We start from the raw sequence: 27,544 nt of genomic DNA on the forward strand, positions 1-27,544 counted from the left end.
ATTTAAAAGTTTTAGACAAGTAATAAAGGGGAGATATGAGCAGAAAAAAATAACTTATTGTAAGTGGTAATGACCAGTAACTTATGCCTGTGAGGATGAAAGAATCAGAGGTAGTTGGATTTCAAAACAAAATTGTGTTCGTACTTATTAGGGTGACTGGGATGCAGCAGGAAAATATGGCTCAACAGAGCGTCAGGAAGTATTGAGTGGGCTTATGAAACAGAATATGAGAAATGCTCAGCAGGGTCACGCAGCTGATATCTGCTTGGAATTGTAGACGTTTATGGCACCCACACAGGTTTGTGCTGATGTATTCTTCTGCAATAAGTGAGAAAAATTAACACCATTGTTCTAGTCCATTTCTTTAACTTTCATTTTGCTATTTTAAACAAATTTTTATGAAACTAATTCTTGGATCCTGCTTTAACCAGAATTCTTATGGCAATACAAAGTTAAGTATTTTTACTCACTGATTATGTTCACAACTGTTTGATTGACAGCAACAGCAGTCTGGTATTCACAGAAATTCAAAAGATTTCCTTCCTTGTAGGCTTTGTTAATGTCATCAGTTTTTAATCTGTTCTCACCTTTTGTGATCAGCTTGACATATATTTGTCTAAATTCTTCAAATTTTATTTGCAGAGTTGGTGTACCAAAGGGAGCCAAGGGAACAGTAATTCGTTTGCTTCAGAATGAAAGGGCTCCAAAACCAGTCGAAACATATGAAGATTTGAGAAAAGAGGTTTTCAGTATGCTTTGCTACCTTGGTCCACATCTTTGGCATGACCCTATCTTATTTGCTAAGGTGGTTCGCATAGGAAAAGCATTTATGAAAGAGGTTTGTGTGACCAAATTTTCTTAGTGATAGACATTCGTATTTGCATTAAAGTTATTTACATGTACAGAACTACCTTTTGTATTGTTCTGTCAAATTGATTGTGTTCAAACAGTTCAGCTTATTATGGTTTTTAAATCCTTGGCCTATTCTGCTTTTGTGTTGTTCCCTCTCATCTCTTTCCTTGGATGTTTACCCTCCTCTGCTCTCTGTTTCCACTCCCTAGGATGTGTATCTGCACTATTGACAAAATCTATGCAAAATAATTTTTTGGAATTATTAATACTATCAGCATTCAAAACTTGACCTTTTAAAGATTGAATTGTTGTTACTATTGAAACTGAAGAGAACTTCTTCTTTGGAGTCTTGGTTTAGTTATGATCTTGACTTGTATTCACAGCATTCATCAGATGGAGGTAAACTGGATGACAAGGAGCGAATGGTAAGTTCCCAAAGCATAGTGGAATTGAGGTTACTGGGTATTTTCCTCTGCTTTATGGATTATATTGGTCTTCTAGATTGTGTTTAATGTGGCTGCCCACCCACACTTGCGCTTTGGGTAATCAAATATCTTGGAGTTAACCTTGGCTTATCTAGAAGGAAAAATCTGTTGGAATATTGCCTCTTGGATTTGATTGGTAAGCCCCTATGAGCCACCTGGATCTCCTGGAATGCAGTTAGGTCAAGGGCAGGCCAAAACAAGCGCCACTCAAAGACTTGAGCAAACCTTCAGGCTTCATATCCAGCTTTGTTTTTTAAGCTGCTCCCCCCCCCCCACCCCAAACCTTCTGAGTGCCCTAGTCTAAACTTGACATAAAGAGTCTAATGTGAAAAATGCGGGGATCTTCAATTGAACTCCATTGATTTGGAGCAGAGCAGCAAGTTGTCAGGAAGTAAACAAACACAGAAAACTCAGCAGATCAGTTAACTTTTTGGTGAGAGAAACAGTTTCAATGTTTCATGTTGATTTCTCTTTATCATTCATGTTTTTATTTCTGCAGATACTGCCTATTGAGTGCCCACAGTGTATTCTCAGAGAGAAATTGGTTTATATTTGTTTTTTTTTTGTTCAGCTTGTGCAATAACAGATTAACTCAGCAGTAATAAAATAGGAAATGCATGTGATACTTCACAGATCCAGCTGAGATACTTAGCAGGTCTGGTAGTATTTGAGGCAGAGAAATAGAGCTAATATTTAAAATCAAGGACCTTTCATTGGATGTGTTTTTCTTTCTCCATTGAAGTTACTTAACCTGAGTATCTTCACCATTTTCTATTTCTATTTCCAACATCTGCAATGGTTTTGCTTTTCATTTGACAAACTGATGGGATAGTTTGCAACTTACTCTAGAAAGCAAATTAATACCCATCCAGTAGAAACATTTTTAGCAGAGTAACATTCTTCACCGTTGAACTGGAAGTGCTAGTGCAGATAAAATGAAGTAAAAATTTACTGTTTAATCATAGTTTTAATGAAATTCTGATCTAGTTAGTAAAACAAATGATTTTTTTCCAGAGCTGCTTAGCAAATTTAATGCTGTTATTAAAGTGTTAGAATTAGACCAAAATAGTAACAATATTTGTAAGAAATAGTGCTTTGTTATTTTCAAATTGGCATTGGCCTGTTTAAATTAATGCCACAAACACACACAATGACATTTTCTGTCACCACCAAGGATTTGTTTGCTAATTTTCGTTGTGTAATTTCGAGGTGCAAATTGGTCATTTCAGTAATAACAAATGACAGCAATTAAACTGCAATTTGAGCATGACTTGCCTTGACAACCTTTGTAATATTCTGGAAGAATATTCCCTTTCAACTGGCAGTGTAGATTGGACCATATATTTTGAATTGGAAACACTATTTGCATTGGACAAAGTTGTCATCAATATTTTTTTATCATGATTTTTTTTTGTATCTCTGCCCATAATTCGTGATAATTTTCAAAAAGTAATACTATTACATCTTAATTTAGAATTAAGTGGATGCTTTTGTTACCAAGTTACAACTTCTCATTGGCCTTGGAGGAGTGAACCGTTTCTCATCAACTTATCAGTTTATTTTTTAACAATCAGGCTTTCAATTTGAAATCCATTTTTTAACCTCTCTAATGGCTGCAACACTAAAATTTTCAGATTTAAATTTGCAAGGTGTCTTTGAACATGTTCACATCACAGCTTAAAATATTTAATGAAGCAGCTTTACTATTGAAATCATTGTTTGGCAGGTTGGATGCGGGATGAGTAGATGCTCAAATGTGCAATCTAAATATTCTGTCTAACCAATTAAATTTTGAGACTTAACTTTATATTTGTCTTCAACTCTCTAGGAGTCCCTTGTGAGCTGTTTTCTCAGTATTGCAGACCAGGTGTTGTTACCTTCCCTTACTCTAATGGACTCCAACGCATGCATGTCAGAAGAGCTTTGGGGAATGTTGAAAACATTCCCTTACCAATATAGGTGAATATTTGGAACAATGTTTGTATGTAATTATTCCTTTTCATGCACTGAAGTACTGGTTGCTTAATACCTAACGTATTGGTTACAGGTATCGTTTGTATGGACAGTGGAAAAATGACACCTACAATAGCCATCCTCTGCTGGTTAAAGTCAAAGCTCAGACAATTGATAGAGCTAAGTACATTATGAAGTAAGTTTCCATTTTTAATATTAAATAATAAATCTGCTGGAACATAACCCAGTCCACAATTTTCTAATTATTTTCTGTATTAGTAATGAGGAAAATTAATGAGTTCAACCTGTTGAGAATCTCATTATTATTTTCAAGTCAATTAATTATTACAATGCTTTGCAAGTTCATCATTGTTGTATTTTTATTTAACATGCTAACTACCAGAAAATAGGGAATGAGCTGCATCACTATATGCCAGTACCATTCAAACTTATTTAAATATTCAGGCTTTTCATTGCATGTATGGCGTTTGTACAGACTTTTAAAAAACAGAAACCTCAAGTTTCTTTGATCCTGTTAATCTTTTGGAAGAACTTTTACCAAGATCAGTAAGTCCAGAGCACAAGAGACGTAATCTACCTCAGATAGTCTGAGGTATTGTATAGAATCATAAAGTTAATTCAGCACAGAATCAGCCTGTTTAGCCCACTGAGTCCAAGACAACCATGGTGTGCACCCATCTCATCCCAGTTTCTCCTGTACTGCTCTTGGAATCTTGATATCACACTTTTAAAAGCCTCCCAGCTTGCTTTTTAGTCTTTTTTTCTGATAGGTTCACCCAATTGGCTTCTGCTAGATCCTGCTTAATTTCCCCAAAGTTCAGTACCTTAACCTGTAGAACTGTCTGGTTCTTTTCCATCACCTTTTTAAAACTTATTGAATTATCGCCCCTAGATTTAAAGTGCTCCATGACTGCCACTCCAGTTACCTATCCTGCTTCCTTCCCAAGGAAGAGGTCTAGGATTGTACCCTCTCAACTGAGGCCCTCAACTAAATCAGAAAAGTTTCTTGACACATTTCATGAATTCCATGCAGTCAAAGCCCATAACAGTTCGGGAGCCCAGTCAATACTGGGGAAATTAAAATCTCCCAGTAATATAACACTATTATTCTTACAACAATGAGCAGTTTCTCAACACTTGCTTCTCAAGTTCCCGCTGACCGTTGGTAGGCTTATACCGAAGCTTCACTAAAGTGATCATCCCCTTTTTGTTTCCAAGTTCTATCCATATGGACTCATTGACAGACCCCCCCCCCAAATGATCTTTAAACCATCTTGTTGAATTTTAACATTCCATATTGCCATTGATGAGGGAATAATAGGATGGTCTACAGGGGGTAGTAGTGGAAGAGCTGAGTCCTGATACCAGGCAAATAACCTTTTCCTGAATATCATCAAACAGAAGATGGTTATCAACTTCAAGACTTGCACCACTGACACCCTCCTTTACATTGGCAGCACTGTAGTGAAAACTGCAAGCAGTTTCAAACCGCTGGGAGTGCACATCACACACAACCTCTTATAGTTCCAAAACACATCCAACACAGCTGTGAAAGTTCACCAAATACCTTCTGAGGAAGCTGAAGAGAGCTGGACTTTGCACATCCGTACTTGTCATTCTACAGATGCACAGTGGAGGGCATCCTAACAAGCTGCATCACTGCTTGGAATGGAAACTGCTCTGCGGCGGACAGGAAGCCTTTACCATGGATAGTCAAAACTGACCAATGCATCACTGGCACCAGCCTCCCTCCCCCCAAAAGACATATATACAGTCGGCCCTCCTTATTCACAGGTTCCGCATGCGCGGATTCAACCAACCGCGGATTGCGAAAACCCGGAAGTTCTCTCTCCAGCATTCGTCGTTTGAGCATTGTTCGCCTCGTGTTTTGTTCAGTCGCTACTTTGTTTCTGTGAAAAAATGGCTCCTGAAAAGCAATTAAGTGGTCAAAACAATTCCTCAAAGGCTAAGAGGGAGCGTAAAGTGCTATCTCTCGCCGAGAAGGTAGGAATCTTAGATTTTTGATCCTCAGCCCTCAACCTCCATAGTATTATTGAACCTCCTCCAAAGTGTCCTTATTCCCTGAACAGTACAGTGTAACAACTATTTACGTAGCATTTCCATTGTATTAGGTATTACAAGTACTGTAATCTAGAGATAATTAAAGTTGAGTGTTGTTCGCCTCGCGTCTTGTTCGTTTGCTACTTGTGTTATGAGCAAGAGGAAGGAGTTTAAGGCTAGTAAGGGATGGCTGGCTAGCTATGTAAAGTGCTACAGCCTCAAGAACTTAAAAGATCACGGGAGAATCAGCATCGGCTGATGCCGAGGCGGCATCAGCGTTCCCAGAAGAGCTACGATGGTTGCGTCTGTACTGAAGATGTACAGACTTTTTTTTCTTATCATTATTCCCGAAACAATACAGTATAACAACTATTTACATAGCATTTACATTGTATTAGGTATTATAAGTAATCTAGAAATGATTTAAAGTATACGGTAGGATGTACGTAGGTTATATGCAAATAATACGCCATTTTATATAAGGGACTTGAGCACCCACGTTTTTTGGTATCCTCGGGGGAGGGGGGGGCGTTCCCGGAACCAATCCCCCGCGGATAAGGAGAGCCGACTGTACAGAAAATTGCCAGAAAAGGGCTAGTAACACTATGAAGGATCCCACACACCCTGCTCATGGATTGTTTGTCCCCCTTCCATCAGGGAAGTGGCTTTGTAGTATCCACACCAGGACCAGCAGACTCAAAAAGAGATACTTTTCCTCAGCAGTAAAGTGCATCAACACCTGCACCCTCCAACTCCACCACTGCTTTACTATTTTCCGGCAGCCGCCTTATACACTACCTAGTGTCACATTATGAACATAGAATCAATCTGTATGTAAGCTATCTTATGCATTTTGTATATTTTGTGGATTTTTTTTGTGCTGCTTCTGATCTGGAGTTAAAATTACTTCGTTCTCCTTACGCTTGTGTGCAGGAAATGCCATTAAACAAACCAAAATCTTGAGTTCTTGAGTAGATCCAGTAATGATCATAAAGTATGTAACATTCTGCTTTATAGTGAAAACATCACTAGTTTTGACATGTGTTTGAAGCTCTGGTACTGCTAAGTGGGAGTTGTCCTAGAGTTGGGAAGATTTTTTTGAAATCATTGATCATTTAAATTCATATCGTCTCTCATTGGAAAATCATCCACCTAACATATAAAATTATTTGTTCTGGTAACATAGTGGTGTGCTTGGGTGCAGCAGTTTCTGCAGGGCAATCCAGAGGTGGTGGTGTCTCTTGTAAACATTTTTTTATGATTGCAAGGCCCTGCTGGACATTGAGAACTTGGAGTGCAACAGGTCTACCCCATCTGCGGGTTGTTGCTTGGTGGTGGAGCTGGGCTTGGTGCGGATCGTGCTGCTGCCCGAGTCAGAGAGGTGTCAGTTGGTGTGCGAAGAAGGTGTGCTGTCTAACAGCATGTGATCGTCTTAGTCACTTTTCTTATGATGGCTGACAGCTGGGGGCACAGTGTGGCTTTGGTTGTGGCGAAGACTGGACTTCAGGCCATGATGTCGCTTGTTTGCAGTGGCCCAGGAGAAAGGCGTTGGAGCTGCTGCGCTGGAGTACCAGAGGCAGTGTGGCGCAGCTTCAAAGCAAGAGTCAGTGCTGTCCTCATGTTTGCTCAGAGGAAGACAGACTATTGTTTTTGACTGCAGATTGACATGGAAATCAAGTGCAATTCCTTTTTATTCATTGTCACTAAATACAAAGCACTGAAGGAATAATTTACCTAAAGGGCTGCAGTAAATCCTGCAGTGACACCCAAGTTCTGCAGGAATTTGGAATATGAAATAATGGAGGAGAAACAAAAGAAAAAGTGAATGATAGGAAAATTTAAATAACTGGTCTTCCCAATCAGGAGAAGACAAGAATTACTTAAATTCTCCTGCTTTTCACTTTATCACAGTTTTGATTGGGTGGCTGCAAGCATGTTCCTGAGCTTCCTGTAATGTTAATATTCCATCTTAATTTAACTTTTCTGTTCTTGCACTTTTAATTTTAAGTTTTGATGAGGCTCATTACAATTCCTTGGTTAAGTACAACAATTTCAACTGAGAATTTTCAGAAATTTCGTTCAAGATGTATGGTATTTCTTGCAAATTCTTTGTTAATTTATGATTACCATTCTGTGTTGACACCTCTTTTGTTACCTTTGACATCAAACTTATGTCATTTCATCTCTCCTGTTTTCAAGCCTGTCATAGGCATCCCTTGCTCATCTTCCCAAGTTTCTCCAGCTGTTTCCCTACTTGCTTCTGTATCTGAAAGGCTTCATTTCGTTTGAGAAAAGATTATCAAATTGAACATCATTTCTGCTTGTTCTAACGTTTGCTGATCAGTTAGATGTTTCAAGATATTTTTTCTGATTTTAGATTGCATCTCCAATATTTGCTGTTGTATTTTGGAACTTGAATTTTCATCTGTAGTTCTATTCTTTATTTTCTTTTTTTCCCACAGTTTTAACAAAGGGCTTTGGAAATGAACCATCAACTCTTTCTCTTTCCACAGATGTTATTTCACTTGCTGAGTGATTGCAGCATTGCCTGTTTTCATTTCAGCTTGGACAGCAGGTTGGATTGTCAGGGTGAAAGCCTTTAAAACCAAACCTAGTTTTGATTACTCTCAGAAACATTTTTGCGTCAAGATCTTATGCTTGATAATTTCACCAATAATACCTATTTGTGTCACTTTTCCTTGCCTCTTGGCAATCCTTTTGAAAGGTCAACAGATTCAGAAAAGCTAATTTATCACGGAGTATTAGTTGTATTTTTAGTAGAGATATAGTGGCTAATTTTTAAGAGTTTTGCTATCCTTTTCACTATTAAAAACCTTAGGATAGGTGCAAGATTTTAGAACTTCACGTCTAGAAGTGGGGAAGTTACTGAAGTCAAACAAACCTGTCTGGCAAGAAAATCTTTCAAATAATATTTTTAGAGTGGATTCTGGTTAATTGGGCCATTGGTTAATCTAGGCAGCCACTTATGTGGGGCAATTCTTAAAGAACAAAAACAAATTGAGAAAATTGCCAGGATTCCCTTCATTTATTTGGGATACTACACTGCTTAATAGGGCCAGGAAACTGTGGCTAGACCGTACTTAGAACAAACAGGTTTTAAATAGCATCAATTGCATGTGCTTGTGTTTAAAAAATCAGTGATCTTTGTCACTGATAGCTGGTGAAAAATAAGCAGTAAGACAATTCAGAACTGCTTTACTCACTGTGGTTTCGAGCTTTGAGGTTTGGAGATGCTGGAAACAGCTGGGAGTGAAAATGAAATGATTTCACAACTTCAGCAAGTGAGGAACTACGAAGAATTTAAAGGTATCAACAATGATCTTGAATGTTACTTTTGGTTCCCACTGGATACTCAGCTCTCACCTGTGGCTCCAAGTAACTGTTTGCATGTGACTGTGGCCACATGGCTTCAATAGGTGGGCGAAACTTGGTGAGGGTAGCCGGCGGGTCATGTATTCTGGTAAGATAGGGACATACTGCCGTGGCATGCAAAGTCAGCTTCGGATGCTGGTCGAGTGAGATCCAGTGACCAGGAAGGTAGTTCTGCAATGCTCCATGGAGAGTGAAGAGAATGACAAGGTGCAGAAGAAGTCATAGTTATCCACTGCAACCAGAGAGGACTTCAGATGTGATGTCTACTCATACCACTGGTCAAGAGATTGGAGCTGTCCCAGTGCAATTGTTTTTAAAACTCTCCTGCAAAGGTTTCCTGTCATCGTCGGATACAATGAACAAACCACCAGTAATTTTCATTGGTAGTGTTCTAATTTGTTTTGTATTTCATTTAAATAAATTATTTGTTACTCCGTTAAATAGTAGTTTGTCTTTCTTATACCTTTTTAACTATTGCCATGAAACTTCAGCTAAATTGGGGGCAACTGCTTAATTGAGGCAAAATATACTGGTCCTGATGTGCCCCAGTTAATCGGAATCCACTGTATATTGGTATCATGAGACATCATATCTAACAACCCAGGGTGAGTATTGTAGAGTTAATATTTTTTTTTGTTGGTGGTTTCTTCATTTAATTGTATGCACTGATAGTGTATCACTTTTTCATGCCTGCAAGATAGTTTGATAACAGCTTTCTCATGAATTATGAGAGAGTAATGCCTTTGTTAATGTGTATCCCTTTTCTCCCCCCCACGTGATTTGATTTGCAGTGTACACTGGATACTCTGATAGATAGTCTTAAAACTTAATTCAAATGCTTCGGGCATGGGTTCTGAACCATTAAGAAATCTGATGACAGAAGGGAAGAAGTGGTTCTAGAAATGTATTTCAAGTCTAGGTATTCAATTTGTACATATAATATGCAACTGTAAATATATTCACTTTTCATTGTTTTATCCAGGCGCCTAACTAAGGAAAATGTAAAGCCTTCTGGAAGACAAATTGGCAAGTTGAGTCACAGTAATCCAACGATCCTTTTTGATTATGTACGTATTAATCCTCAACTTCATATTTGTGGAGATTGTGTCCCAGCTGGAAATTAAAATGTTAGATTGCCTGATAATAATATGTGTTTTAATGCATAATACCATTGATTTTCATCTGAGGCCTAAATCTGTATCTTGACTTCACCCATGTGGGTAAAAGAACCCTCTCTCAGTTGCGAAAATTTGGAAAGTTTGTAAAGTTCGAGCATTGTGGGATGAGATTTATCTGACATATATTTGACCTCAGATGGTTCAATGGTTGAAGTAGGTTGTTTTCCTTAATGGTAATGTTTGATTACTTAACAGTACTGTTACTAGTTGCTTAAAATTCACTGATAATTAAGAATTTAGTTTGAAACTTCACAGTTAAGAGCTGATCAGTGTTATATTTGGTTCACTGGTTTGCACTTTGGGCACCAGATATTTTCATATTCAAATATATAATTATTCTCATTTAATTCTTATATGCATTTCTAAACCAGATTCTGTCAGAAATGAATTAAATGAAGAGTGAGGTTTGTGCCTTGGCAAAAGAAGTGCTGAGAGCTGTTTAACCTTCAATAGCTGCTCTGGGTTTATTATCCCTGTTTTATATGATGTTTCAGGTTTGGGTTCTAGACTGTTCAGAAAAAGATAGATACTTTATTGATCCCAAAGGAAATTACAGTGTCATAGTAGCATTGCAAGTGCACAGATATACAAATATTAGAAGACAAGTAGAAAGAATAGAAGACAAATTTCCACAAACAGTCTAACAGGAGGGGCTCATCACTTCCCCACCTATAGGTTGACTCATTTATAGAGCTTATTGGCTGAGCATAAGTATGCTATCATATAGCACTCTTTGGAGCAGCATAGTTGGCTGAGTCCGTTACAAAAGGTGCTCCTCTGTTTAGTCAATGTGACATGCAGGGGGTGAGAAACATTGTCCAGTATTGCCACGATTTTCTGCAGGGTCCTTTGTTCTACCTCAGCCTATGGTGAGTCCAGTTTGACTCTTAAAATAGCCAGCCCTTCTAATCAGTTTATTGAGCCTGTTGACATCAACCATGTTGATGGACACAACTGCATAGGAGATTGTACTGGCAACAACGGACTGACAGAACATGTGAAAGAGAGGCCTGCATACTCCAAAGGACCTCAGTCTCCTCAGGAAGTAGAGGTGACTTCCTGATGATCAAGGGTAAGAAGCTGAAGCCCATTTAACTTGAAGAAAGGCAATAATAAGGATTTCATTTATTGATAGATTCCTTTTGAATCTTAATTGTAATATACTTTTCAAAATTTGGCCTGGCTATCAGATATTGATAAGAATAAAAAGAATTGTGTATTCATAAAACAAAATGTAAAGTTTCAGCATTTGGCTAGGAGGTGATGCTTTAACACTTGAGGCAAAATATATTTAAATCCAATTGCGGAAGTTAAGCTGTAATGGTTTATTCAAGTATCTTGTTACATACACCTGTTAGGGTGCATTCTCCAGTTACCTTATAAGGTAACCGTAGCCTTCAGCCAGGAGCAGATGTCATCAGGCGGTTCCCAACCTTCCCTTAACCACGACACTCTCCAATTGGTGGCCAAATCACTGCCCATCTGCTCCTGCCTTCCGGCTCCCCTTCTCTCACCTACTCCAAATCCAACAAGAGGCTTGTTCTGCCTCTTCCCCCATCCTACGAGCTGCTTGTTTTTTGCTTCTTTCATCCAGGCCCAGATCTGACAACAACCGCCATGCTGATTTGGCTGGGAAACCTCTGCAGCCGATCTCCACAGGGAGCAACCATGCCTGCCATCCCTTGTCTTTACACTCCTGCACTAAGGGCTGGTACTTCAAGGCCTTTCTCTCGTGGCCTCTTCCCATCCCTCCTCCCTTGGCACAGTCAACTCAACCAGAATTATTTTCTTGTCTTCAGTTGACCACAGTACAATGTCCGGGCGTAGGGTTGTGTGCACCACATCCGGGAACTGCAACCTCCTTCCCACATTGACCCTCATTTCCCAGGACATGGCCGTTAGCAGCTGATTGGGCTTTGGTTGTTTGATTACAGAAGGCTTGGCTCCCTCTTTGATGAAGGTGATGGCCTTCCTCAAATCTATTCCAGCCGTCCTCTTCTTGCATCTCTCCTGCTCTAGTGTGTCAGCAAGAGCCAGAAACCCCTTATCATGGCGCCACCTATACCGTCCTTGAGTTAGAGCTGTTTTACACGGGGACAGTATATGTGCCAGTGACCCCTTTTGACCACAGAGCTTACAGTTCGGGCCCTCCCTCATTCCCCATGTGTACAGATGTAATGGTGAAGGAAGGGTGTCATACACGGATTGCAAGAGGAAGGAAATACGGAAGGGCTCCAGTCTCCATAACTCTGCCCATGAGATCTTGCGCTTAGGCAGATCCCATTTTGTCCAGGCACCTTGGGACCCTTGTTCCACTGCCTTTGACATCTGCTTCTCTTCCTCACGGATCCATACTTCTGCCTGTACCATGTCTCGCCTGTTCCTTATGCTTGCGTTTTCCCACTGCTGGAAGTGAACTGAGCCGAGGCCTTGCCGCCCGACGCAGAGGTTGCCGATGATATCTCGCAACTTCAGAGAACACACTGCCTCCTCCACAGCTGCGTTGGCTGCCTACTTGCGCCCAGATCTGGTTGTAATGCCTGCTTGCTTTACCAAGACGTCATTGGAATCTCTCAAGCTTAATAAGGCTCTGCATTTTGCCACCTTGAATTCCTCCACAACAGGTGACAGGGGAAGCTGCAGTTGCCCAGAATGAATGTCGAGGCCCACTGAAGAAGAGCTTGGGGGAACTCCCAACCATCTCTGCAGGTGCTTATTGGTTTTCCTCTTGATGCCCTCTACGGCAGTCATGGGGAACTCATAAAGTGTGAAGAGCCAGAGAAGCCTGGGCAGAATGCCGTATTGGTACAGCCAGCTCTTGAATTTACCGGGAAGTCTGGATTTATCGATCTTCCTCTGCCATTCGTCTGTCTGCTTCACAGCATTGGTGACATTGGCCCCATCTGTCAGTGTCACATTAAACCACTTCCCCAAGCATTTTATCGGGTTATCTTGATGGAAGGGATGATCTCACCCTGAACCTGGGGGCTAAACTTGCTAGTAACTTTGCCCTTTCTGATCACCATACACCTGGACTTCTTGGCCTTGAAGGACATCCTCGCCCAACTGGCTACATTACCCAGGGTTTCTAATATACCCATCTTGCTCGGACATGTGACACAGTTGTCATAGTGATGTCGTCCGTGAACCCTTGTAGAGTCGGCTGAACAATACCCGACTCCAGCGTCGGGCCGCAGGTTACATCTTCTGCTGATAATAGGAGGTTCATTCCCATAATAAATAGGATGGGGGAGATGGTGCACCCTGTATGAATCCCCTTCTGGAGGTCCTGCCAACTAGTTGTGAAATGGGCTGATGTAAATCTGAGTTTGAATCCTCCTAGGTAGCTGGTGATCATGTCTTGAATAGTTACTGGGATATAGTAGTGGCTGAGTCCTTCTAGGATGAGGTCATGTGGAATATCCCTGTAGGCGTTCGTGAGGTCTAACCAGACAACTGTTAGGTCGCCTTTTTTCTGCTTGGCCTCACGGATCAAATGGCTAATCATTAAGGTGTGTTCCAGGTACCCCGAAAAGCCTGGAATACTGCCTTTCTGGATGGATGTGTTGATATAGCAGTTTTGCGTCATGTAAGAAGTCAGCCTTCTTGCGAGCACAAAAAAGAAAACCTTACATTCCACATCCAGGGGAAAAATTGTCCTAAACTGGGCAATTGTGGAAGAAACCTCTTCCTTTAGAATAAAGCATCCCTCTGCCAATTTCCAACTTGACGGAATAGTACCTTTGGCCCAGATCTTTCTCATGACCTTCCACAGCCTCCGAAGAAGTTTTGGGCATTTCTTATACACCTTATAAGGTATGCCGCTTGGGCCTGGGGCAGCTGATGCTTTAGCTTTCCAGATGATGTTCTGGATTTCCTGCCATGTAGGCTCCTTCACATTCAGCTCAATTGATGGTTTTACTGATCTATGCACAGCCCGATTGGTTCCTAGTCCCTGACCCCTCTGTGGGTCGCTGTGTGCCTCCCGCAGGAACTTCTCTACCTCTGGCTTCGAGCTGGATAGTACACCAGATTTTTGTTGGCCGAGAAGGGTGAAGCTGAATGGATCTCTCACAAACTGCGCTTGCCTTTTCTCTTTCTTCCTTCTTTGCTGTCGTAGATGTTCCACCCTCTGGAGTTCACACAGTTTTTCCCACAGCATTCTGGTTAAGTACTTGATACCTTCTTTTTCAGCCAGTGAGCTGGTTTTAAACCTCTTGTTGAGTGCCTTTAATTTGCCTCTCAAGTGATGAATCTATGTTTCCCTCCTGGTTGTCGTGGAAACTCGGGCTGGCTTCTCCACTCCATTGGGCCAAAACATTCCTTAGCTGGATTGTACGTTATGGCTGTGAGTGAGTCAATCTTTCTGTGTACTGGACCTGCTAAGGCAACTTCCAGGGTGCTGTCTAGATCATCACTGAACTGCATCCAGGCGATGTCTGACGATCCAGGCACTTGGGTCACCATTGATCCATATCTAGACTTGCTCTGGTGTATCTTGAGCCCTCTGATGTTTTTGTAGACTTTCCCACAATGACACCGTACCGTGAATTCCTCTCCAGTCAGTGTTGTTTGCTTTAGCTTCCACGTAATGGTGTTTCCTGTCCTGGCTGTTGCCAGTACGAAGGTCCTGTTGAGTCTCCTCCCCCCCACCCCCCCCCCCCGGGAGACTCTGGGGGTATTGCTGTTTGTGTTCAGTTGTAGCTTGAGTGGTGCCCTCTTGTGAGTGCTGCCCACAAAGTTGCTAGCCTTGTGAGCCCGTGCCAGTCTATCCTGGAGGTCAGCTATCTCTCCAGCATCACTGACCTTCCTCGGTTGCCATCCAGTCTTTCCTGGAAGCCACTGGTACAAACCAGAGAAATTTTGAACAGTTGCGGTCTTTTGGGCAACATGAAATCTTATTTTTTGTCCATTCAAAAGGTATGCTTTGACACAATTGAAGAAAGAGTGTTAGAACTTTCCTGTTGTCTACAGGCATTGGTTCTTCTCAGCCAAAGCTGGATTATTTGTTTACTTGCATTTTTAGGGGATTCGTTTGTTGTAATTTGGTTGCAGTGTTTAACTTTATTCCAACTTTGACTGCCTTTAGAAACATCCAGTTGTCTTTCAGGATATTGTTTTCAGTAAGGATATGAAAGAGGTACCAAGGAGAACATTCTGACTTCTTGCATCACTGCCTGGTATGGAAGATTCAATGCACAGGATCGAATAAAGCTGCAGAGGACTGTAGACTTTGCCAGCTCCATCATGGGCATTAGTTTCCCCACCTTTGAGGACAGCTTCAAAAGGTGGTGACATTCATCGTTAAAGACCCTCATCATCTCGGACATGGCCTCTTCTCATTACCACCATCAGGGAGGAAATACAGGAGCTTGAGGACGCTCAGTGTTTTAAGAACAGCTTCTTCCTCTCTCCCATCAGATTTCAGAATGGTCCAAGAGCACTATCTACCTATTTTGCTCTATTTATTTTTCTGTCCATTTATTATTGTAACTTTTTTATATATTACTGCAAAGCAACAAATTTCATTTCATGTCATTGATAATAAACCTAAGTCTAATCCTGAAAGCTAGTTAACTTTATTTCTTTGTATCCTCAAAATCGGCTTTAGATTTTAGTGAGTGTGTGTAAACCAGTAAAAAAGCCCTTTAACATTGTTTGCATGAGACACTGGGTTGACCTTTCAAGTACATATTTGCATATCCATAGTTCATTTTTCTCTGTAGTACTTGTTAATTCTGTAATAGAGATTTTTATTTAATAAGGCAAGAATTCCTTGTGTTGAACAATTTTGAGTTCCCTGTAGCATGAATGTGTCAGTTCACAAAAAAAAACTCATTTGAAAATAGGGTCTGTTATTGTAGTAGGCAACATCCCTTGTTTTAGTAAATATCTTTCTTTATCTTTATAGATTTTATCACAGATTCAGAAGTATGACAACCTAATTACTCCTGTTGTGGATTCTTTGAAATACCTCACTTCCTTGAACTATGATGTCTTGGCTTGTATCCTTTAAAAGCACCCAAATTTATGATGAGCTATCAATGATAAATTGGAGGTGTATGTCTTAAATTGATTTGTCAATGCAAGTAAGACTGAAATTCTGTTTTAGAACTTGAATTCACAAATTTTGTTTCTATCCCATGAAGCTATTAATGGTGTTTCACCTTGGTTTACTGAAATTGATGAGAATTCTGTGATTCTTTACCTGCATATACTTAAATGTTTTTCTTGCAGCATCTTATGAGTATATTTTGGTTGAGCAGGATTCAACAGGTTTATTATTTTTCTGCTATGGTAGTTACTAATTTTGATTACAGTCAATCTATTCTGATTTGTACATTGCTATTTTGCAATCTACATAGCTAAATACAGCTTTAATATTCATCAACTCTGCATTCAAAACTTAATACTATCAACCCATCCCCATAATTTTACTTTCCTTTGAGGCAGTGCAAGATAAGTGGGATTATTCTTTTTGTTAAAATCATTTATGTGAAAGAGAATCTCTCATGATCAACCTAAATTATAGTAGTCATTCCTGTGTGCAGTTTTTAGGCAGAACAGTTAACAATGAATTAAAATTGCAGTACCTCTGCTAGCATGTTACAGGGAACTTTATGGTAGTGAGTTCATTCTTCGTCATTTCACATTATTTGATGCTCATTGATTAAATTCATTGGGTTGTAGAACTAATAATAATAATAGAAGCTGTTTTAGGATAATTTAGTGCTGCATAAGTAGCTGTAATATAATGAAATGAGACTAATTCAAGATACAGTATTATGCAGAAGTCTTAGGCACATTTATATAGCTAGGGTGCTTGACTTTTACACAGTACTGTGGTAATTTTATGTATTGCACTGTACTGCTGCCACACAAAAAAAACACAAATTTCATGGCATATGTGAGTGATGATCAGCTTGATTCTGATGTAGATCTGTTTTGCTGCCTGAGAGTTGGAAGGAGGCAGGGAGAGGGGAAGGAGTGGAAAGCACCAGGGAGGTGTTCTGTGATGACTGATGAACCATTGTTTGAAATCGAAATACCTTGCCTGGTGTCACAGGGCTGGGTGTGTCTGCAGCTGCGCCACTCCTTGCCCTTGGCACGCCTTCCCCGACCCCTTTCCCACACCCCTCCGGCAGTACTCCACTCTCACCATTAACAGGATTTACAACCCCGGTCTGCACACCACATTGACAAATATAGTACTGTGTAAAAATCTTAGGTACCTTAGCTATATATATATGTGCCTAAGCCTTTTTAGAAAATCCAGGATGTTTATAAATAGATAGCCTTAAATATGAAAAGAAAGAAGCAGAGCAAGAATTTGACAAGTATAAGAGGACACCCATTAGATTTTGCAAGTGTCATTGCATGTTTGTATTTGCAGTACTGCTTGGATGTACAAATTAAAACTGATTTGACCACTTAGTATTATGGCATTTCAACATTTTCAAATGGATTTCTATTGAACGTTTTTTTTATACAACTTGATTAAGGCACCTTTTGTTGTCCATGTTTAGTTAAAAGAAAGTAACGAAACACATTGATGAAGGTAGAGCAGTGGATGTAGTGTATATCGATTTCAGTAAGGCATTTGATAAGGTTCCCCATGCAAGGCTCCTTCAGAAAGTAAAGAGGCATGGGATCCAAGGAGACCTTGCTTTGTGGATCAGAATTTGCTTGCCCACAGAAGGCAAAGGGTGGTTGTTGTTCCACAGGGATCTGCTCTGGGACCCCTCTTCTTTGCAATTTTTATAAATGACCTGGATGAAGAAGTAGAAGGCTGGGTTAGTAAGTTTGCTGATGACACAAAGGATGGGGTTGTTGTGGATAGTCTGGAGGGTTGTCAGAGGTTACAGTGGGACATCGATAGGATGAAGAACTGGGCTGAAAAGTGGCAGATGGACTTCAACCCAGTTAAATGTGAAGTGGTTCATTTTGGTAGGTCCAGTTTGAGGACAGAATATAATATAAATGGTAAGACTCTAGGCAGAGAGATCTTCGGGTCCATGTCAATAGGACATTCAAAGCTGCTGTGCAGATTGATGTAGAGAGAGTACAGAGGAGATTTACGAGGATGTTGCCTGGATTGGGGGACGTACCTTTTGGTTGAGTGTACTTGGCCTGTTCTCCTTGGATTGATGGAGGAGGAGAGGTGAACCTGATAGAGGTGCATAAGATGATGAGGGACATTGATCGTGTGAATAGCCAGAGACTTTTTCCCAGGGCTGAAATGGATAACATGAGGGGGCATAGTTTTAAGGCGCTTGGAAATGGGTACCGAGGAGATGTCGGGTAAGATTTTCACACAGTGGTGGGTGGATGAAATGCACTGCCGGCGGCAGAAGCAGATACAATAGGGTCTTTTAAGAGCCTCTTGTATAGGTACATGGAGCTTAGAAAAATAGAAGATTATGTGCTAGGGAAATTCTAGGCAGTCTCTGGAGTAGGCATGGTCGGCACAACATTGTGGGCCGAAGGGCCTGTAATGTACTGTAAATTTCTATATGTAAAAGATATTTAAAGAGGAAATGGTGAAGTCATTATTGTATGGGGTATCTAAATGGGGATTTTCAGAATATAAAATGTGATTCTAGTTTATTTTAAGTTGGCACATGTTTCTGTGCTCAGACAAGGAATTGCTGCTTGACAAATTTATATTTTTATAATGAGACTCAATAAGCTACTGCTTCATTTCAAGTTTACAGTTTTCTCTTAACTTGTGAAAAGATTGCATCATTGAAGCCCTGGCCAATCCGGAGAAAGAGAGGATGAAGCATGATGACACCACTATCTCAACTTGGTTGCAGAGTCAGTCAGATTTTTATTTTGTTTTGTAGTTAGGTCACTCTTTCAAAAGTACAGTACGTTAAAAATGCTCTTCAAGTAAGACCATAATGTATAGAAGCAAAATTAGGACATTTGACCTATTGAATTTGCACCGCCATCACACACAACAGCTGATTTGTTAGACCTCTCAACCCAATTCTCCTTCCTTTTCCCCATAACCTTTGATGTCCTGACTGATCAATCAACTATCAACCTCCACTTTAAACATGCCCAAAGACAGCTGTTTGTAGCAATGAATTCCACAGATTCATCACCCTCTGGCTAAAGAAAATCCTTCTTATCTCTGTTCTAAAGGGATGTCCTTGTATTTTGAGGCTGTGTTCTGGTCTGAGATTCTACCACTATGGGAAACATCCTCTCTGCATCAACTCTGTCAAAGCCTTTCAATATTCAACTGGTTTCTATGAGATTCCCCCCTCATTCTTCTAAACTCCCAAGTACAGGCCCAGGGCCATCCAGCACTCCTCATATGATAAGCCTTTCATTCCTGGAATCATTTTTGTAAATCTTGTGGACTTTCTCCACTACCAACACATCTTTTCAACATACGGTGCCTAAAATTTCTCACAATACTCCAGGTATGGTCTGACCAGTGTCTTGTAACCCCTCAGCATTACATCCTTTTATATTCTAGTCAACTCGAATTGAATGCCAACATTGCATTTGCCTTCCTATCACAGATTCAACTTGCAAATTAACCTTCAGAGAATCTGCACAAGGACTCCCAAGTCCCTTTGCACCTCTGATTTCTGAATTTTTTCCCCATTTGTAAAATAGTCTACAGTATGTTTTTTATTCCTTTTACCAAAGTACATGATCAAAAACTTACCTACACTGTATTCTAGTTGCCTCTTCCTTACACATTCTCCCAATCTGTTCTGGTCCTTCTGCAGACTCCCTGCGTCCTCAACACTATCCAACCCTCCACCTATCGTTGTATCGTCCACAAACTTAGCCACGGAGCTATTAATTCCTTTATCCAAATAATGTCAAACGAAGTGGTCCCAACACAGATCCCTGGAAACACCATTATCACTGACAGCCAGTCAGAATCTTTCCTATAATACTATGGGCTCTCATCTTGTTTAGCAACCTCATGTGTAGCACTTTGTTAAAGGCCTTCTGAAAATTCAAGTAAACAACATCTGACTCTCCTTTGTCTATCCTGCTTGTTATTTCCTCAAAGAATTCCAGCAGATATGTCAGGCAAGATTTCCCCTTCAGGGAATCATGCTGACTTCGGGTTATTTTATCACCCTGAAACTTCATCCTTATTAAAGGACTCCAGTGTCTTCCCAACCACTGAATTTAGGCTAATTGGCCTATAATTTCCTTTATTCTGTCTTTCTCCCTTCTTAAAGAGTGAAATGATAGTTTTCCAGAGCCATTTTAGAATTTAGTAATTCTTGAAAGATGCCCCAACAATCTTCAACTAATGCCTTCAAAGTCTCTTAAGCTACCTCTTTCAGAACCCTGGGGTGTAGTCCATCTGGTAGATATGACTTATCTATCTTCAAACCTTTCAACTTCTCAAACAACACCTGAATAATTACAACAGCACTTCTGCCCCCTGACACTCTTGAATTTCTGGCATCACATCGGTATCTTCCATAGTGGAGACTGATGCAAAATACTTATTAAGTTTGTCTGCTATTTTTTGTTTCCTTTTACTATGTCTACGGTGTCATTTTCCAGTGGTCTGAAATTCATTCTCACCTGTTTACTCTTTTTATATCTGAAAAAAAGTTATCCTTTTTTATATATTATTGCCTAGTTTACCTTTATGTTTCGACTTTTCTCTCCTTATGCCTTTTTTGTTGCCTTCTGTTGATTTCTTGAAAAGCTTTCCAATCCTCTAACTTCCCACTAATTCTTGTGTTATCATATGCCTTCACTTTAGCTTTTCTTTGATTTCTCTTGTTAGCTATGGTTGCCTCATCCTCTCATTAGAATGCTTCTCTTTTGGGATGTATATATCTTGGGTCTTCTGAAATGCTTCCAGAAACTCTCGCCATTACTGTTCTGCCATCACCCCTGCTAGTATCGTCATCCGAATAACTTTGACCAGATCCCCTCTCATGCCTCTGTAGTTCCCTTTACTCCACTGTAGTTCCCTTTACTCCACTGTAATACTTATACACCTGATCTTACCTTATCTCTTTCAAACTGCAGTGTGAAGTGTTCTCTAATCAAATGTAGTTTATAGTACAACCTCTAGTCCAGAATTGCTTTTTCTCCTAGCGGGTTTATTCACAAGCTGTCCTAAAAAGCCATCTCATAGGCATTCTACAAATTCTATCTCTTGGGATCCAGCACCAACCGAATATTCCCAATCTACTTGCATGTGAAATCCCCTATGGCTATCGTAACATCACTCATTTTACCTTTCTATCTATCGACCTGTGGCTGTGACATCAATTGGTTTGAAGTGCTTCAAGCGATTGGTTATGGCACACATCAACCACAGCCTACCAGTCAACCTCGGTGCTTTGCAATTCGCCTACCGGAGCAACAGGTCAACGGCAGATGTCATCTCTCTGGCCCTACATTCCTCCTTAGAACAGCTGGAGAATAAAGACGCATACGTAAAGCTCATTTTCATTGACTACAGCTCTGCCTTTAATACAATCATTCCAAATAAACTGATTCCTAAGCTCCGGAACTTGGCCCTTAGCACTCAGATCTGCAGCTGGATCTTCAGCTTCCTCACAGACAGGACCCAGGCTGTAAAAATAAGGGACAAGTTCTCCTCTACGATCACTCTGAGCACCGGTGTCCCACAAGGCTGTGTACTCAGCCCCCTGCTGTACTCACTGTACACCCATGATTGTGTAGCCAAGTTTCCATCGAACTCAATATATAAGTTTGCTGATGACACCACAATTATAGGCTGTATCTGGGGCAATGATGGGTTTGAGTACAGAGAGGAAATTAAGAACCTGGTGGCATGGTACGAAGACAATAACCTATCCCTCAATGTCGGCAAGACGAAGGAATTGGTTGTTGACTTCAGAAAGAGTAGCGGACCGCACGACCTAATTTACATCGGTGGTGCACAAGTGGAACAGGTCAAAAGCTTTAAGTTCCTCGGGATCAATATCACAAATGACCTGACTAGGTCCAACCAAGCAGAGTCCACTGCCAAGAAGGCCCACCAGTGTCTTTACTTTCTGAGAAGGCTGAAGAAATTTGGCCTGTCCCCTAAAACCCTCACTAATTTTTATAAGTGCTCCGTAGAAAGCATTCTTCAAGGGTGCATCACAACCTGGTATGGAAGTTGTCCTGTCCAAGACCGGAAGAAGCTGCAGAAGATCGTGAACACAGCCCGGCACATCATACAAATCAATCTTCCGTCCTTGGAACACACATAAAAGTTGCTGGTGAATACAGCAGGCCAGGCAGCATCTCTAGGAAGAGGTACAGTCGACGTTTCGGGCCGAGACCCTTCGTCAGGATTAACTGAAAGAAGAACTAGTAAGAGATTTGTTCCCATTTTCTAAACTTTCAAATCTCTTACTAGCTCTTCTTTCAGTTAGTCCTGATGAAGGGTCTCAGCCCAAAACGTCGACTGTACCTCTTCCTAGAGATGCCACCTGGCCTACTGTGATCACCAGCAACTTTTATGTGTGTTGCTTGAAATTTCAGCGTCTGCAGAGTCCCTCGTGTTTCCGTCCTTGGACTCACTTTACACTGCATGCTGTTGGAGCAGTGCTGCCAGGATAATCAAGGACACGACCCACCCAGCCAACACACTTTTCGTCCCTCTTCCCTCCGGAGAAGGGTCAGGAGCTTGAAGATTCGTATGGCCAGATTTGGGAACAGCTTCTTTCTAACTGTGATAAGACTGCTGAACGGATCCTGACCTGGATCTGGGCCGTACCCTCCAAATATCCGGACTTGCCTCTCGGTTTTTTTGCACTACCTTGCTTTCCATTTTCTAATTTCTATTTATGATTTATAATTTAAATTTTTAATATTTACTATCGATTTGTACTCCACGGAGTGGGAAGTGCAGAATTAAATATCGCTGTGATGATTGTACGTTCTAGTATCAATTGTTTGGCGACAATAAAGTATAAAGTATCTTTACTCTCTCCCATTGTAATTTGTATCCCACATCCTGGCTACTGTTCAGAGGCCTGTACATAATTCTCATCAGGGCTTTTGTTTTCACTCTTAAAAGTTTATTAACTCTACCCACGAGGATTCTGCGTCTTCTGATCCTATATCTCCTCTTTCTAATGACTTGATTTCATTTTCTACCAGAAGAGCTAGGAAATCACCTCTGTTTACCTGCCTGTGCTTTCGTTATAATATGTGCAGTTGGATGTTAAATTCCCAACTGTGATTTTCTCTCTGCCATGATTCAGTAATGCCCAAGTCATACCTGCCAATCTCTAAGATCTGCTAATCCACAAGATCATCTACCTTATCCTGTACGAAGTGTGCATTCAAATATAAAGCCTTTTGTCCTGTATTCATCACTATTTTCAATGTTGTCTCGATGCTACACTTCAACCCATCACACTGTCTACAATTTTCCCCATCATCTGCCTGTTCTTCCTCAGTCTCACTACATTCTGCATCTATTTGTTTACCTACTGCCCCAGCCTCAGCCCTATCACTCTGGTTCCTATCCCCCTGGGAAATTAGTTGAAACGATCCCCAGCATTTCAAACAAACCTGCCTGTAAGGATATTGGTCCCCTTTGAATTCAGGTGTAACTTAGCCTTTTTGTACAGGAAATACCTTTATCAGAAGAGATTTTATTTAGAGATACAGTACAGAATAAGCCCTTCCAGCCTTTCAAGCCGTGCCACCAGCGACCCTCAATTTAACCCTAGACTAATCACAAAATAATTTACGATGACTAATTAACCCTCTAACTGGTATGTCTTTGGATCGCGGGAGGAAATCGGAGCACTCAGCAGAAACCACTGATTCCATGAGAAGGGCGTACACATAGCGGTAGAATTGATCTCTGATGTCTTGAGCTGTAATAATGTTGTGCTAACTGCTATGCTACTGTGGCGATCCAATGATCCAGAATGTGCAACTGTGCCCCTGTACCAATTCCTCAGCCACACATTCATCTGCCATTTTGTCCTATTCTCACCCTCTCTGGCACGTGGCATAGGCAGTAATCCTGAAAGTCATATCTGGGCGTCAAAAGTGCAGTAGGCATGATTAATTGTTGCAAGAAATACAGTGGATTCCGGTTAATTGGGATACATCAGGACAAGTACATTTTGGCCCAATTCAGCAGCTGTCCTAATGAGCTGAAGTTTCATAAAGTAGTAAAATAAGTATGAACAAGATGAGCTGAGTAACAAATTGTGTATTCAAATGAAATATAGAACAAATTAAAACACTACCAGTAATACTGCAGTACTATAAAACTGTATATTAATTCCTAATAATTACCGACAGAGGAATGAATCCAGTGTATGCAATAAACAAAATCAAGACAGACTCCTCGTGCAGATAATGTACTGTCTGCATACAATGCTATCTATGAGTGCAGCCTCCAAATCTTCATTGTCATTGTAACATTCAAGATGATTGTCTATACCTTCAATTTCTTCGTAGTTCATAACTTATTGAAGTAGTGAAATTGTTTAATTTCCACTCCTGGCATCTTCAAGTCTGAATTCTTGAAACTGTAGTGAACAATCATGTTCTGAATTGCCTTACTGCTTATTTCTCACCAACTGTGGTTGACAAAAACCAGTATGCACAGTGTATCCTCTAACATCCACACAAGTGCATGTGACTGGCACTAGTTCGAAGTTGACAACCGTCTCCAACCCCAATGAAGCAGCATAGTGTCTCAAATAAATGAAGGGAATCCTGGCAATTTTTTTTTTGATTAGTTTTTCATTATTCTTTAAGAGTTGTCCCAAATAAGCGGCTACCTTGAGTAACTGATGGTTCAATTAACTGGAATCCACTGTATGTTGGAATTTTGTGCCAATAAGAAGAAAACAATTTGTTAGTTGGCCATATTTTGATAAAATTAGTATATACACGAGTTTACCATGAAGACTAATTGAAATGACAACGTTGATGTGAAGTTTTTTACTCTGCTGTGAACTGCATGGAAATAAATGTATAGAAAACGATATTAAATGATAAAGGCAGTAAGGTATTGCATAGAGTTATTGACAAAGACATTGCTGTTGAAATTGTACTAATAAAGTTAGTAAAGTTTAAATTTCCATTGTTCATTTTGTTGCTGTATTTTAAAGTGAATTTTCCAAGACTAATAGGCTTGATTTTTTTTAATGAATTTTTTCTTTTCATCTTTAAAGACGGGAGTTCCTTTCTCTTAACAGGTCTAGCAAGTTTTTGTGGTGCAATATTCAGAAAATATCCCATAGAGCTCACTGGTCTTCTGCAGTATGTTGCAAATCAGCTGAAGGCTGGTAAAAGGTATAGCTTTATTGTTTCAGGGGTACTAATATACAACTGTTGGGTTTGAGCAAGCGAATTAATACATTCTGTTTTGTGCTAAGTGTTTAAGTTATAAAAATTGTTAAATTTTAGGGGAAGAGGTGCCACAATTCATTTGATCTTTTGTTGTTGCAATTATAATCTGTGGTACCAACTTCAACTGAAATAATTGATTAACTTTTCCAAATATATTGCTTTTATGTATTTGTATCTGGTTATATAAGTGTCTTGATTTCAAATTAATGACCAGCTTTGAGAAGACAAATTTGACAACAGGAAATTGTGGGATGTATTTATATCCACAATATCGACTTGATCTTTTTTGATCATAATTTATGTATTTGCATTTATTGGAATTCTGTAAGATGGTTCACTGATAATTTGATATGGTAAATAATCATTCTATTAACAATGGAGGATAAAATTAAGACTTTTTTTTCATTTTGATTATTGATTTTTGTGTTTTTTAATAGTTTTGATCTTCTGATCCTGAAAGAAGTGGTACAGAAAATGGCTGGTATTGAAATTACAGAGGAAATGACAACTGAACAGTTGGAAGCTATGACAGGTGGAGAGCAGTTAAAAGCTGAGGCAAGTCTTATTTGTTCACTTAACAACAAATCAGGGATTGATCAAATTTTTGCAAAATCACTGTAAACATACAGAGGTAACTTAAGGTATGACTAAAATTATATTGTTAATGATTATTGCTCTTTATTATTCTGTATACTATATTGAGTTAAATGGCAAGAAAGATTTGCTGAATGTTTTAGTTTGGATACTGAAGGTTTTAATATTAGATCCTAAAGCAAAGATGTAGTAGTTGTTGACCTGTTTCTACAAGTGAGAAATTCTTGACAGAAGGGATGTATTTACAGGAAAACCATCATTTAAAATAGAGATACATAGGAATTCTTTATACAAGGGTGGTAAATCCAGTACTTTGTATCCAAGAGTGTTGTGAAGCCAAGATGACTATAGGTCTTTAAAGAGGAGGTAGATATATCTTTGAAAGATGTGGGAGTTGAGGGTCAATGATAATAGGCAAAAAAAAAGTTGGAGCCTGAGCCTGCTATTTTGTTTTCTGTCTGATTCTTTTTCTTGTGATTTGAATATGTTTTCTCTTGATGCATTTATCTTGGTGAGGAGGAATTTCTGTATTTTTTTTGTTGTTGTTTAAAGGGTGGATACTTTGGACAAATTAGGAACACAAAAAAATCATCCCAACGACTAAAAGATGCTCTGCTTGACCATGACCTGGCACTTCCCCTTTGTCTCCTCATGGCTCAACAGAGGAACGGTGTTATTTTCCAGGAAGGGGGCGAGAAACATCTTAAATTAGTCGGGAAATTGTATGATCAGGTAAGAATTGAGAAATGCAGTTAATGAATTCAGTATTACACCTGTAACATATTTTCTGTAGAAGGTATAAGATTATCAAAGCAATGTTAGGAATTTAGTTTCTCAAGTTTGTTGATTCTTATCTGGGTAATCATAGTTTTGACAAGCCAGTCAAATTGATTAAAATGTACTACAGTGCCATGTAAAGACATTCAGCCCCCTCAACTCTTTTTCACTGTATTCATTTTCTAAACTTAAAAGTAGGATTTTTTGAACTAATCTACCAAACATAATCTCCCAAGCATGGGAGGATGAACCCTAGGCGCCCTCCCAAAGCTATGGTCAACACGCTCCTAGAAGACAGTGGCGCGGCTAATGTAGATGAACTGAACACACTGATGAGGGAGAGGGAGAAGTGGAGAGTCCGTCATCGTGCCTGACACCGGCCCCCTAGGCCTGAGTCGACGTAGTAGTAGTACCACCACCAAACATTGTGCATCATGTCAAATCAAATGAAAAATTCCAAAACCTGTCAACTAAAAATTGGAAAAACAAAATTGTGAGGCTGGAAAAGTATTCATCCCCTTTGTGATACTGCACTAACTTTCCTCAGGTACAATAGTATATGTTACCAACTCACACAATTTGTTGATGTAGAAGACTAGAGGATCACCTAAATAAATACCCCCTCTCTCTATGGTCAAACAGTATGATAGATTTTCAACTGACCAAACCAAAATGAAGACAAAAAAGCATTCAAGGGAAGTCAGAGAAATGATAATAGAGAAGCACAAATAGGAGGAAGGGTACAAGACCATCTCAAAGGCATTGAACATGTCTTGGAGCTTATTGCAGGGCATCGTGAAAAAGTCGGGGGGGAGAAATGAAATCATAGCCACGCTGCCAAGGTCAGGCCACCCCTCTAAATTCTCTTGTAAGAGAAGCTACTGT

At 40.0% G+C, this 27,544-nt stretch overlaps 1 protein-coding gene across 3 annotated transcripts in view; it reads left to right on the plus strand.

Annotated features, from left to right (window-relative positions):
- thoc2 (THO complex 2) overlaps positions 1-27,544 on the plus strand; it is a 179,960-nt gene that overhangs the window by 80,276 nt on the left and 72,140 nt on the right. For all 3 annotated transcript variants that reach the window (XM_063060950.1, XM_063060951.1, XM_063060952.1), the window contains 10 exons: positions 643-838; positions 1,236-1,277; positions 3,166-3,296; positions 3,385-3,486; positions 9,748-9,832; positions 15,855-15,948; positions 18,680-18,760; positions 25,135-25,231; positions 25,726-25,843; positions 26,435-26,614. In XM_063060950.1, coding sequence (XP_062917020.1) covers positions 643-838; positions 1,236-1,277; positions 3,166-3,296; positions 3,385-3,486; positions 9,748-9,832; positions 15,855-15,948; positions 18,680-18,760; positions 25,135-25,231; positions 25,726-25,843; positions 26,435-26,614 — 1,126 coding nt within the window. The remainder of the gene's footprint in view (positions 1-642; positions 839-1,235; positions 1,278-3,165; positions 3,297-3,384; positions 3,487-9,747; positions 9,833-15,854; positions 15,949-18,679; positions 18,761-25,134; positions 25,232-25,725; positions 25,844-26,434; positions 26,615-27,544) is intronic.

The sequence above is a fragment of the Mobula hypostoma genome, chromosome 10 (assembly GCF_963921235.1).
Source record: "Mobula hypostoma chromosome 10, sMobHyp1.1, whole genome shotgun sequence".
Lineage (NCBI taxonomy): Eukaryota > Metazoa > Chordata > Chondrichthyes > Myliobatiformes > Myliobatidae > Mobula > Mobula hypostoma.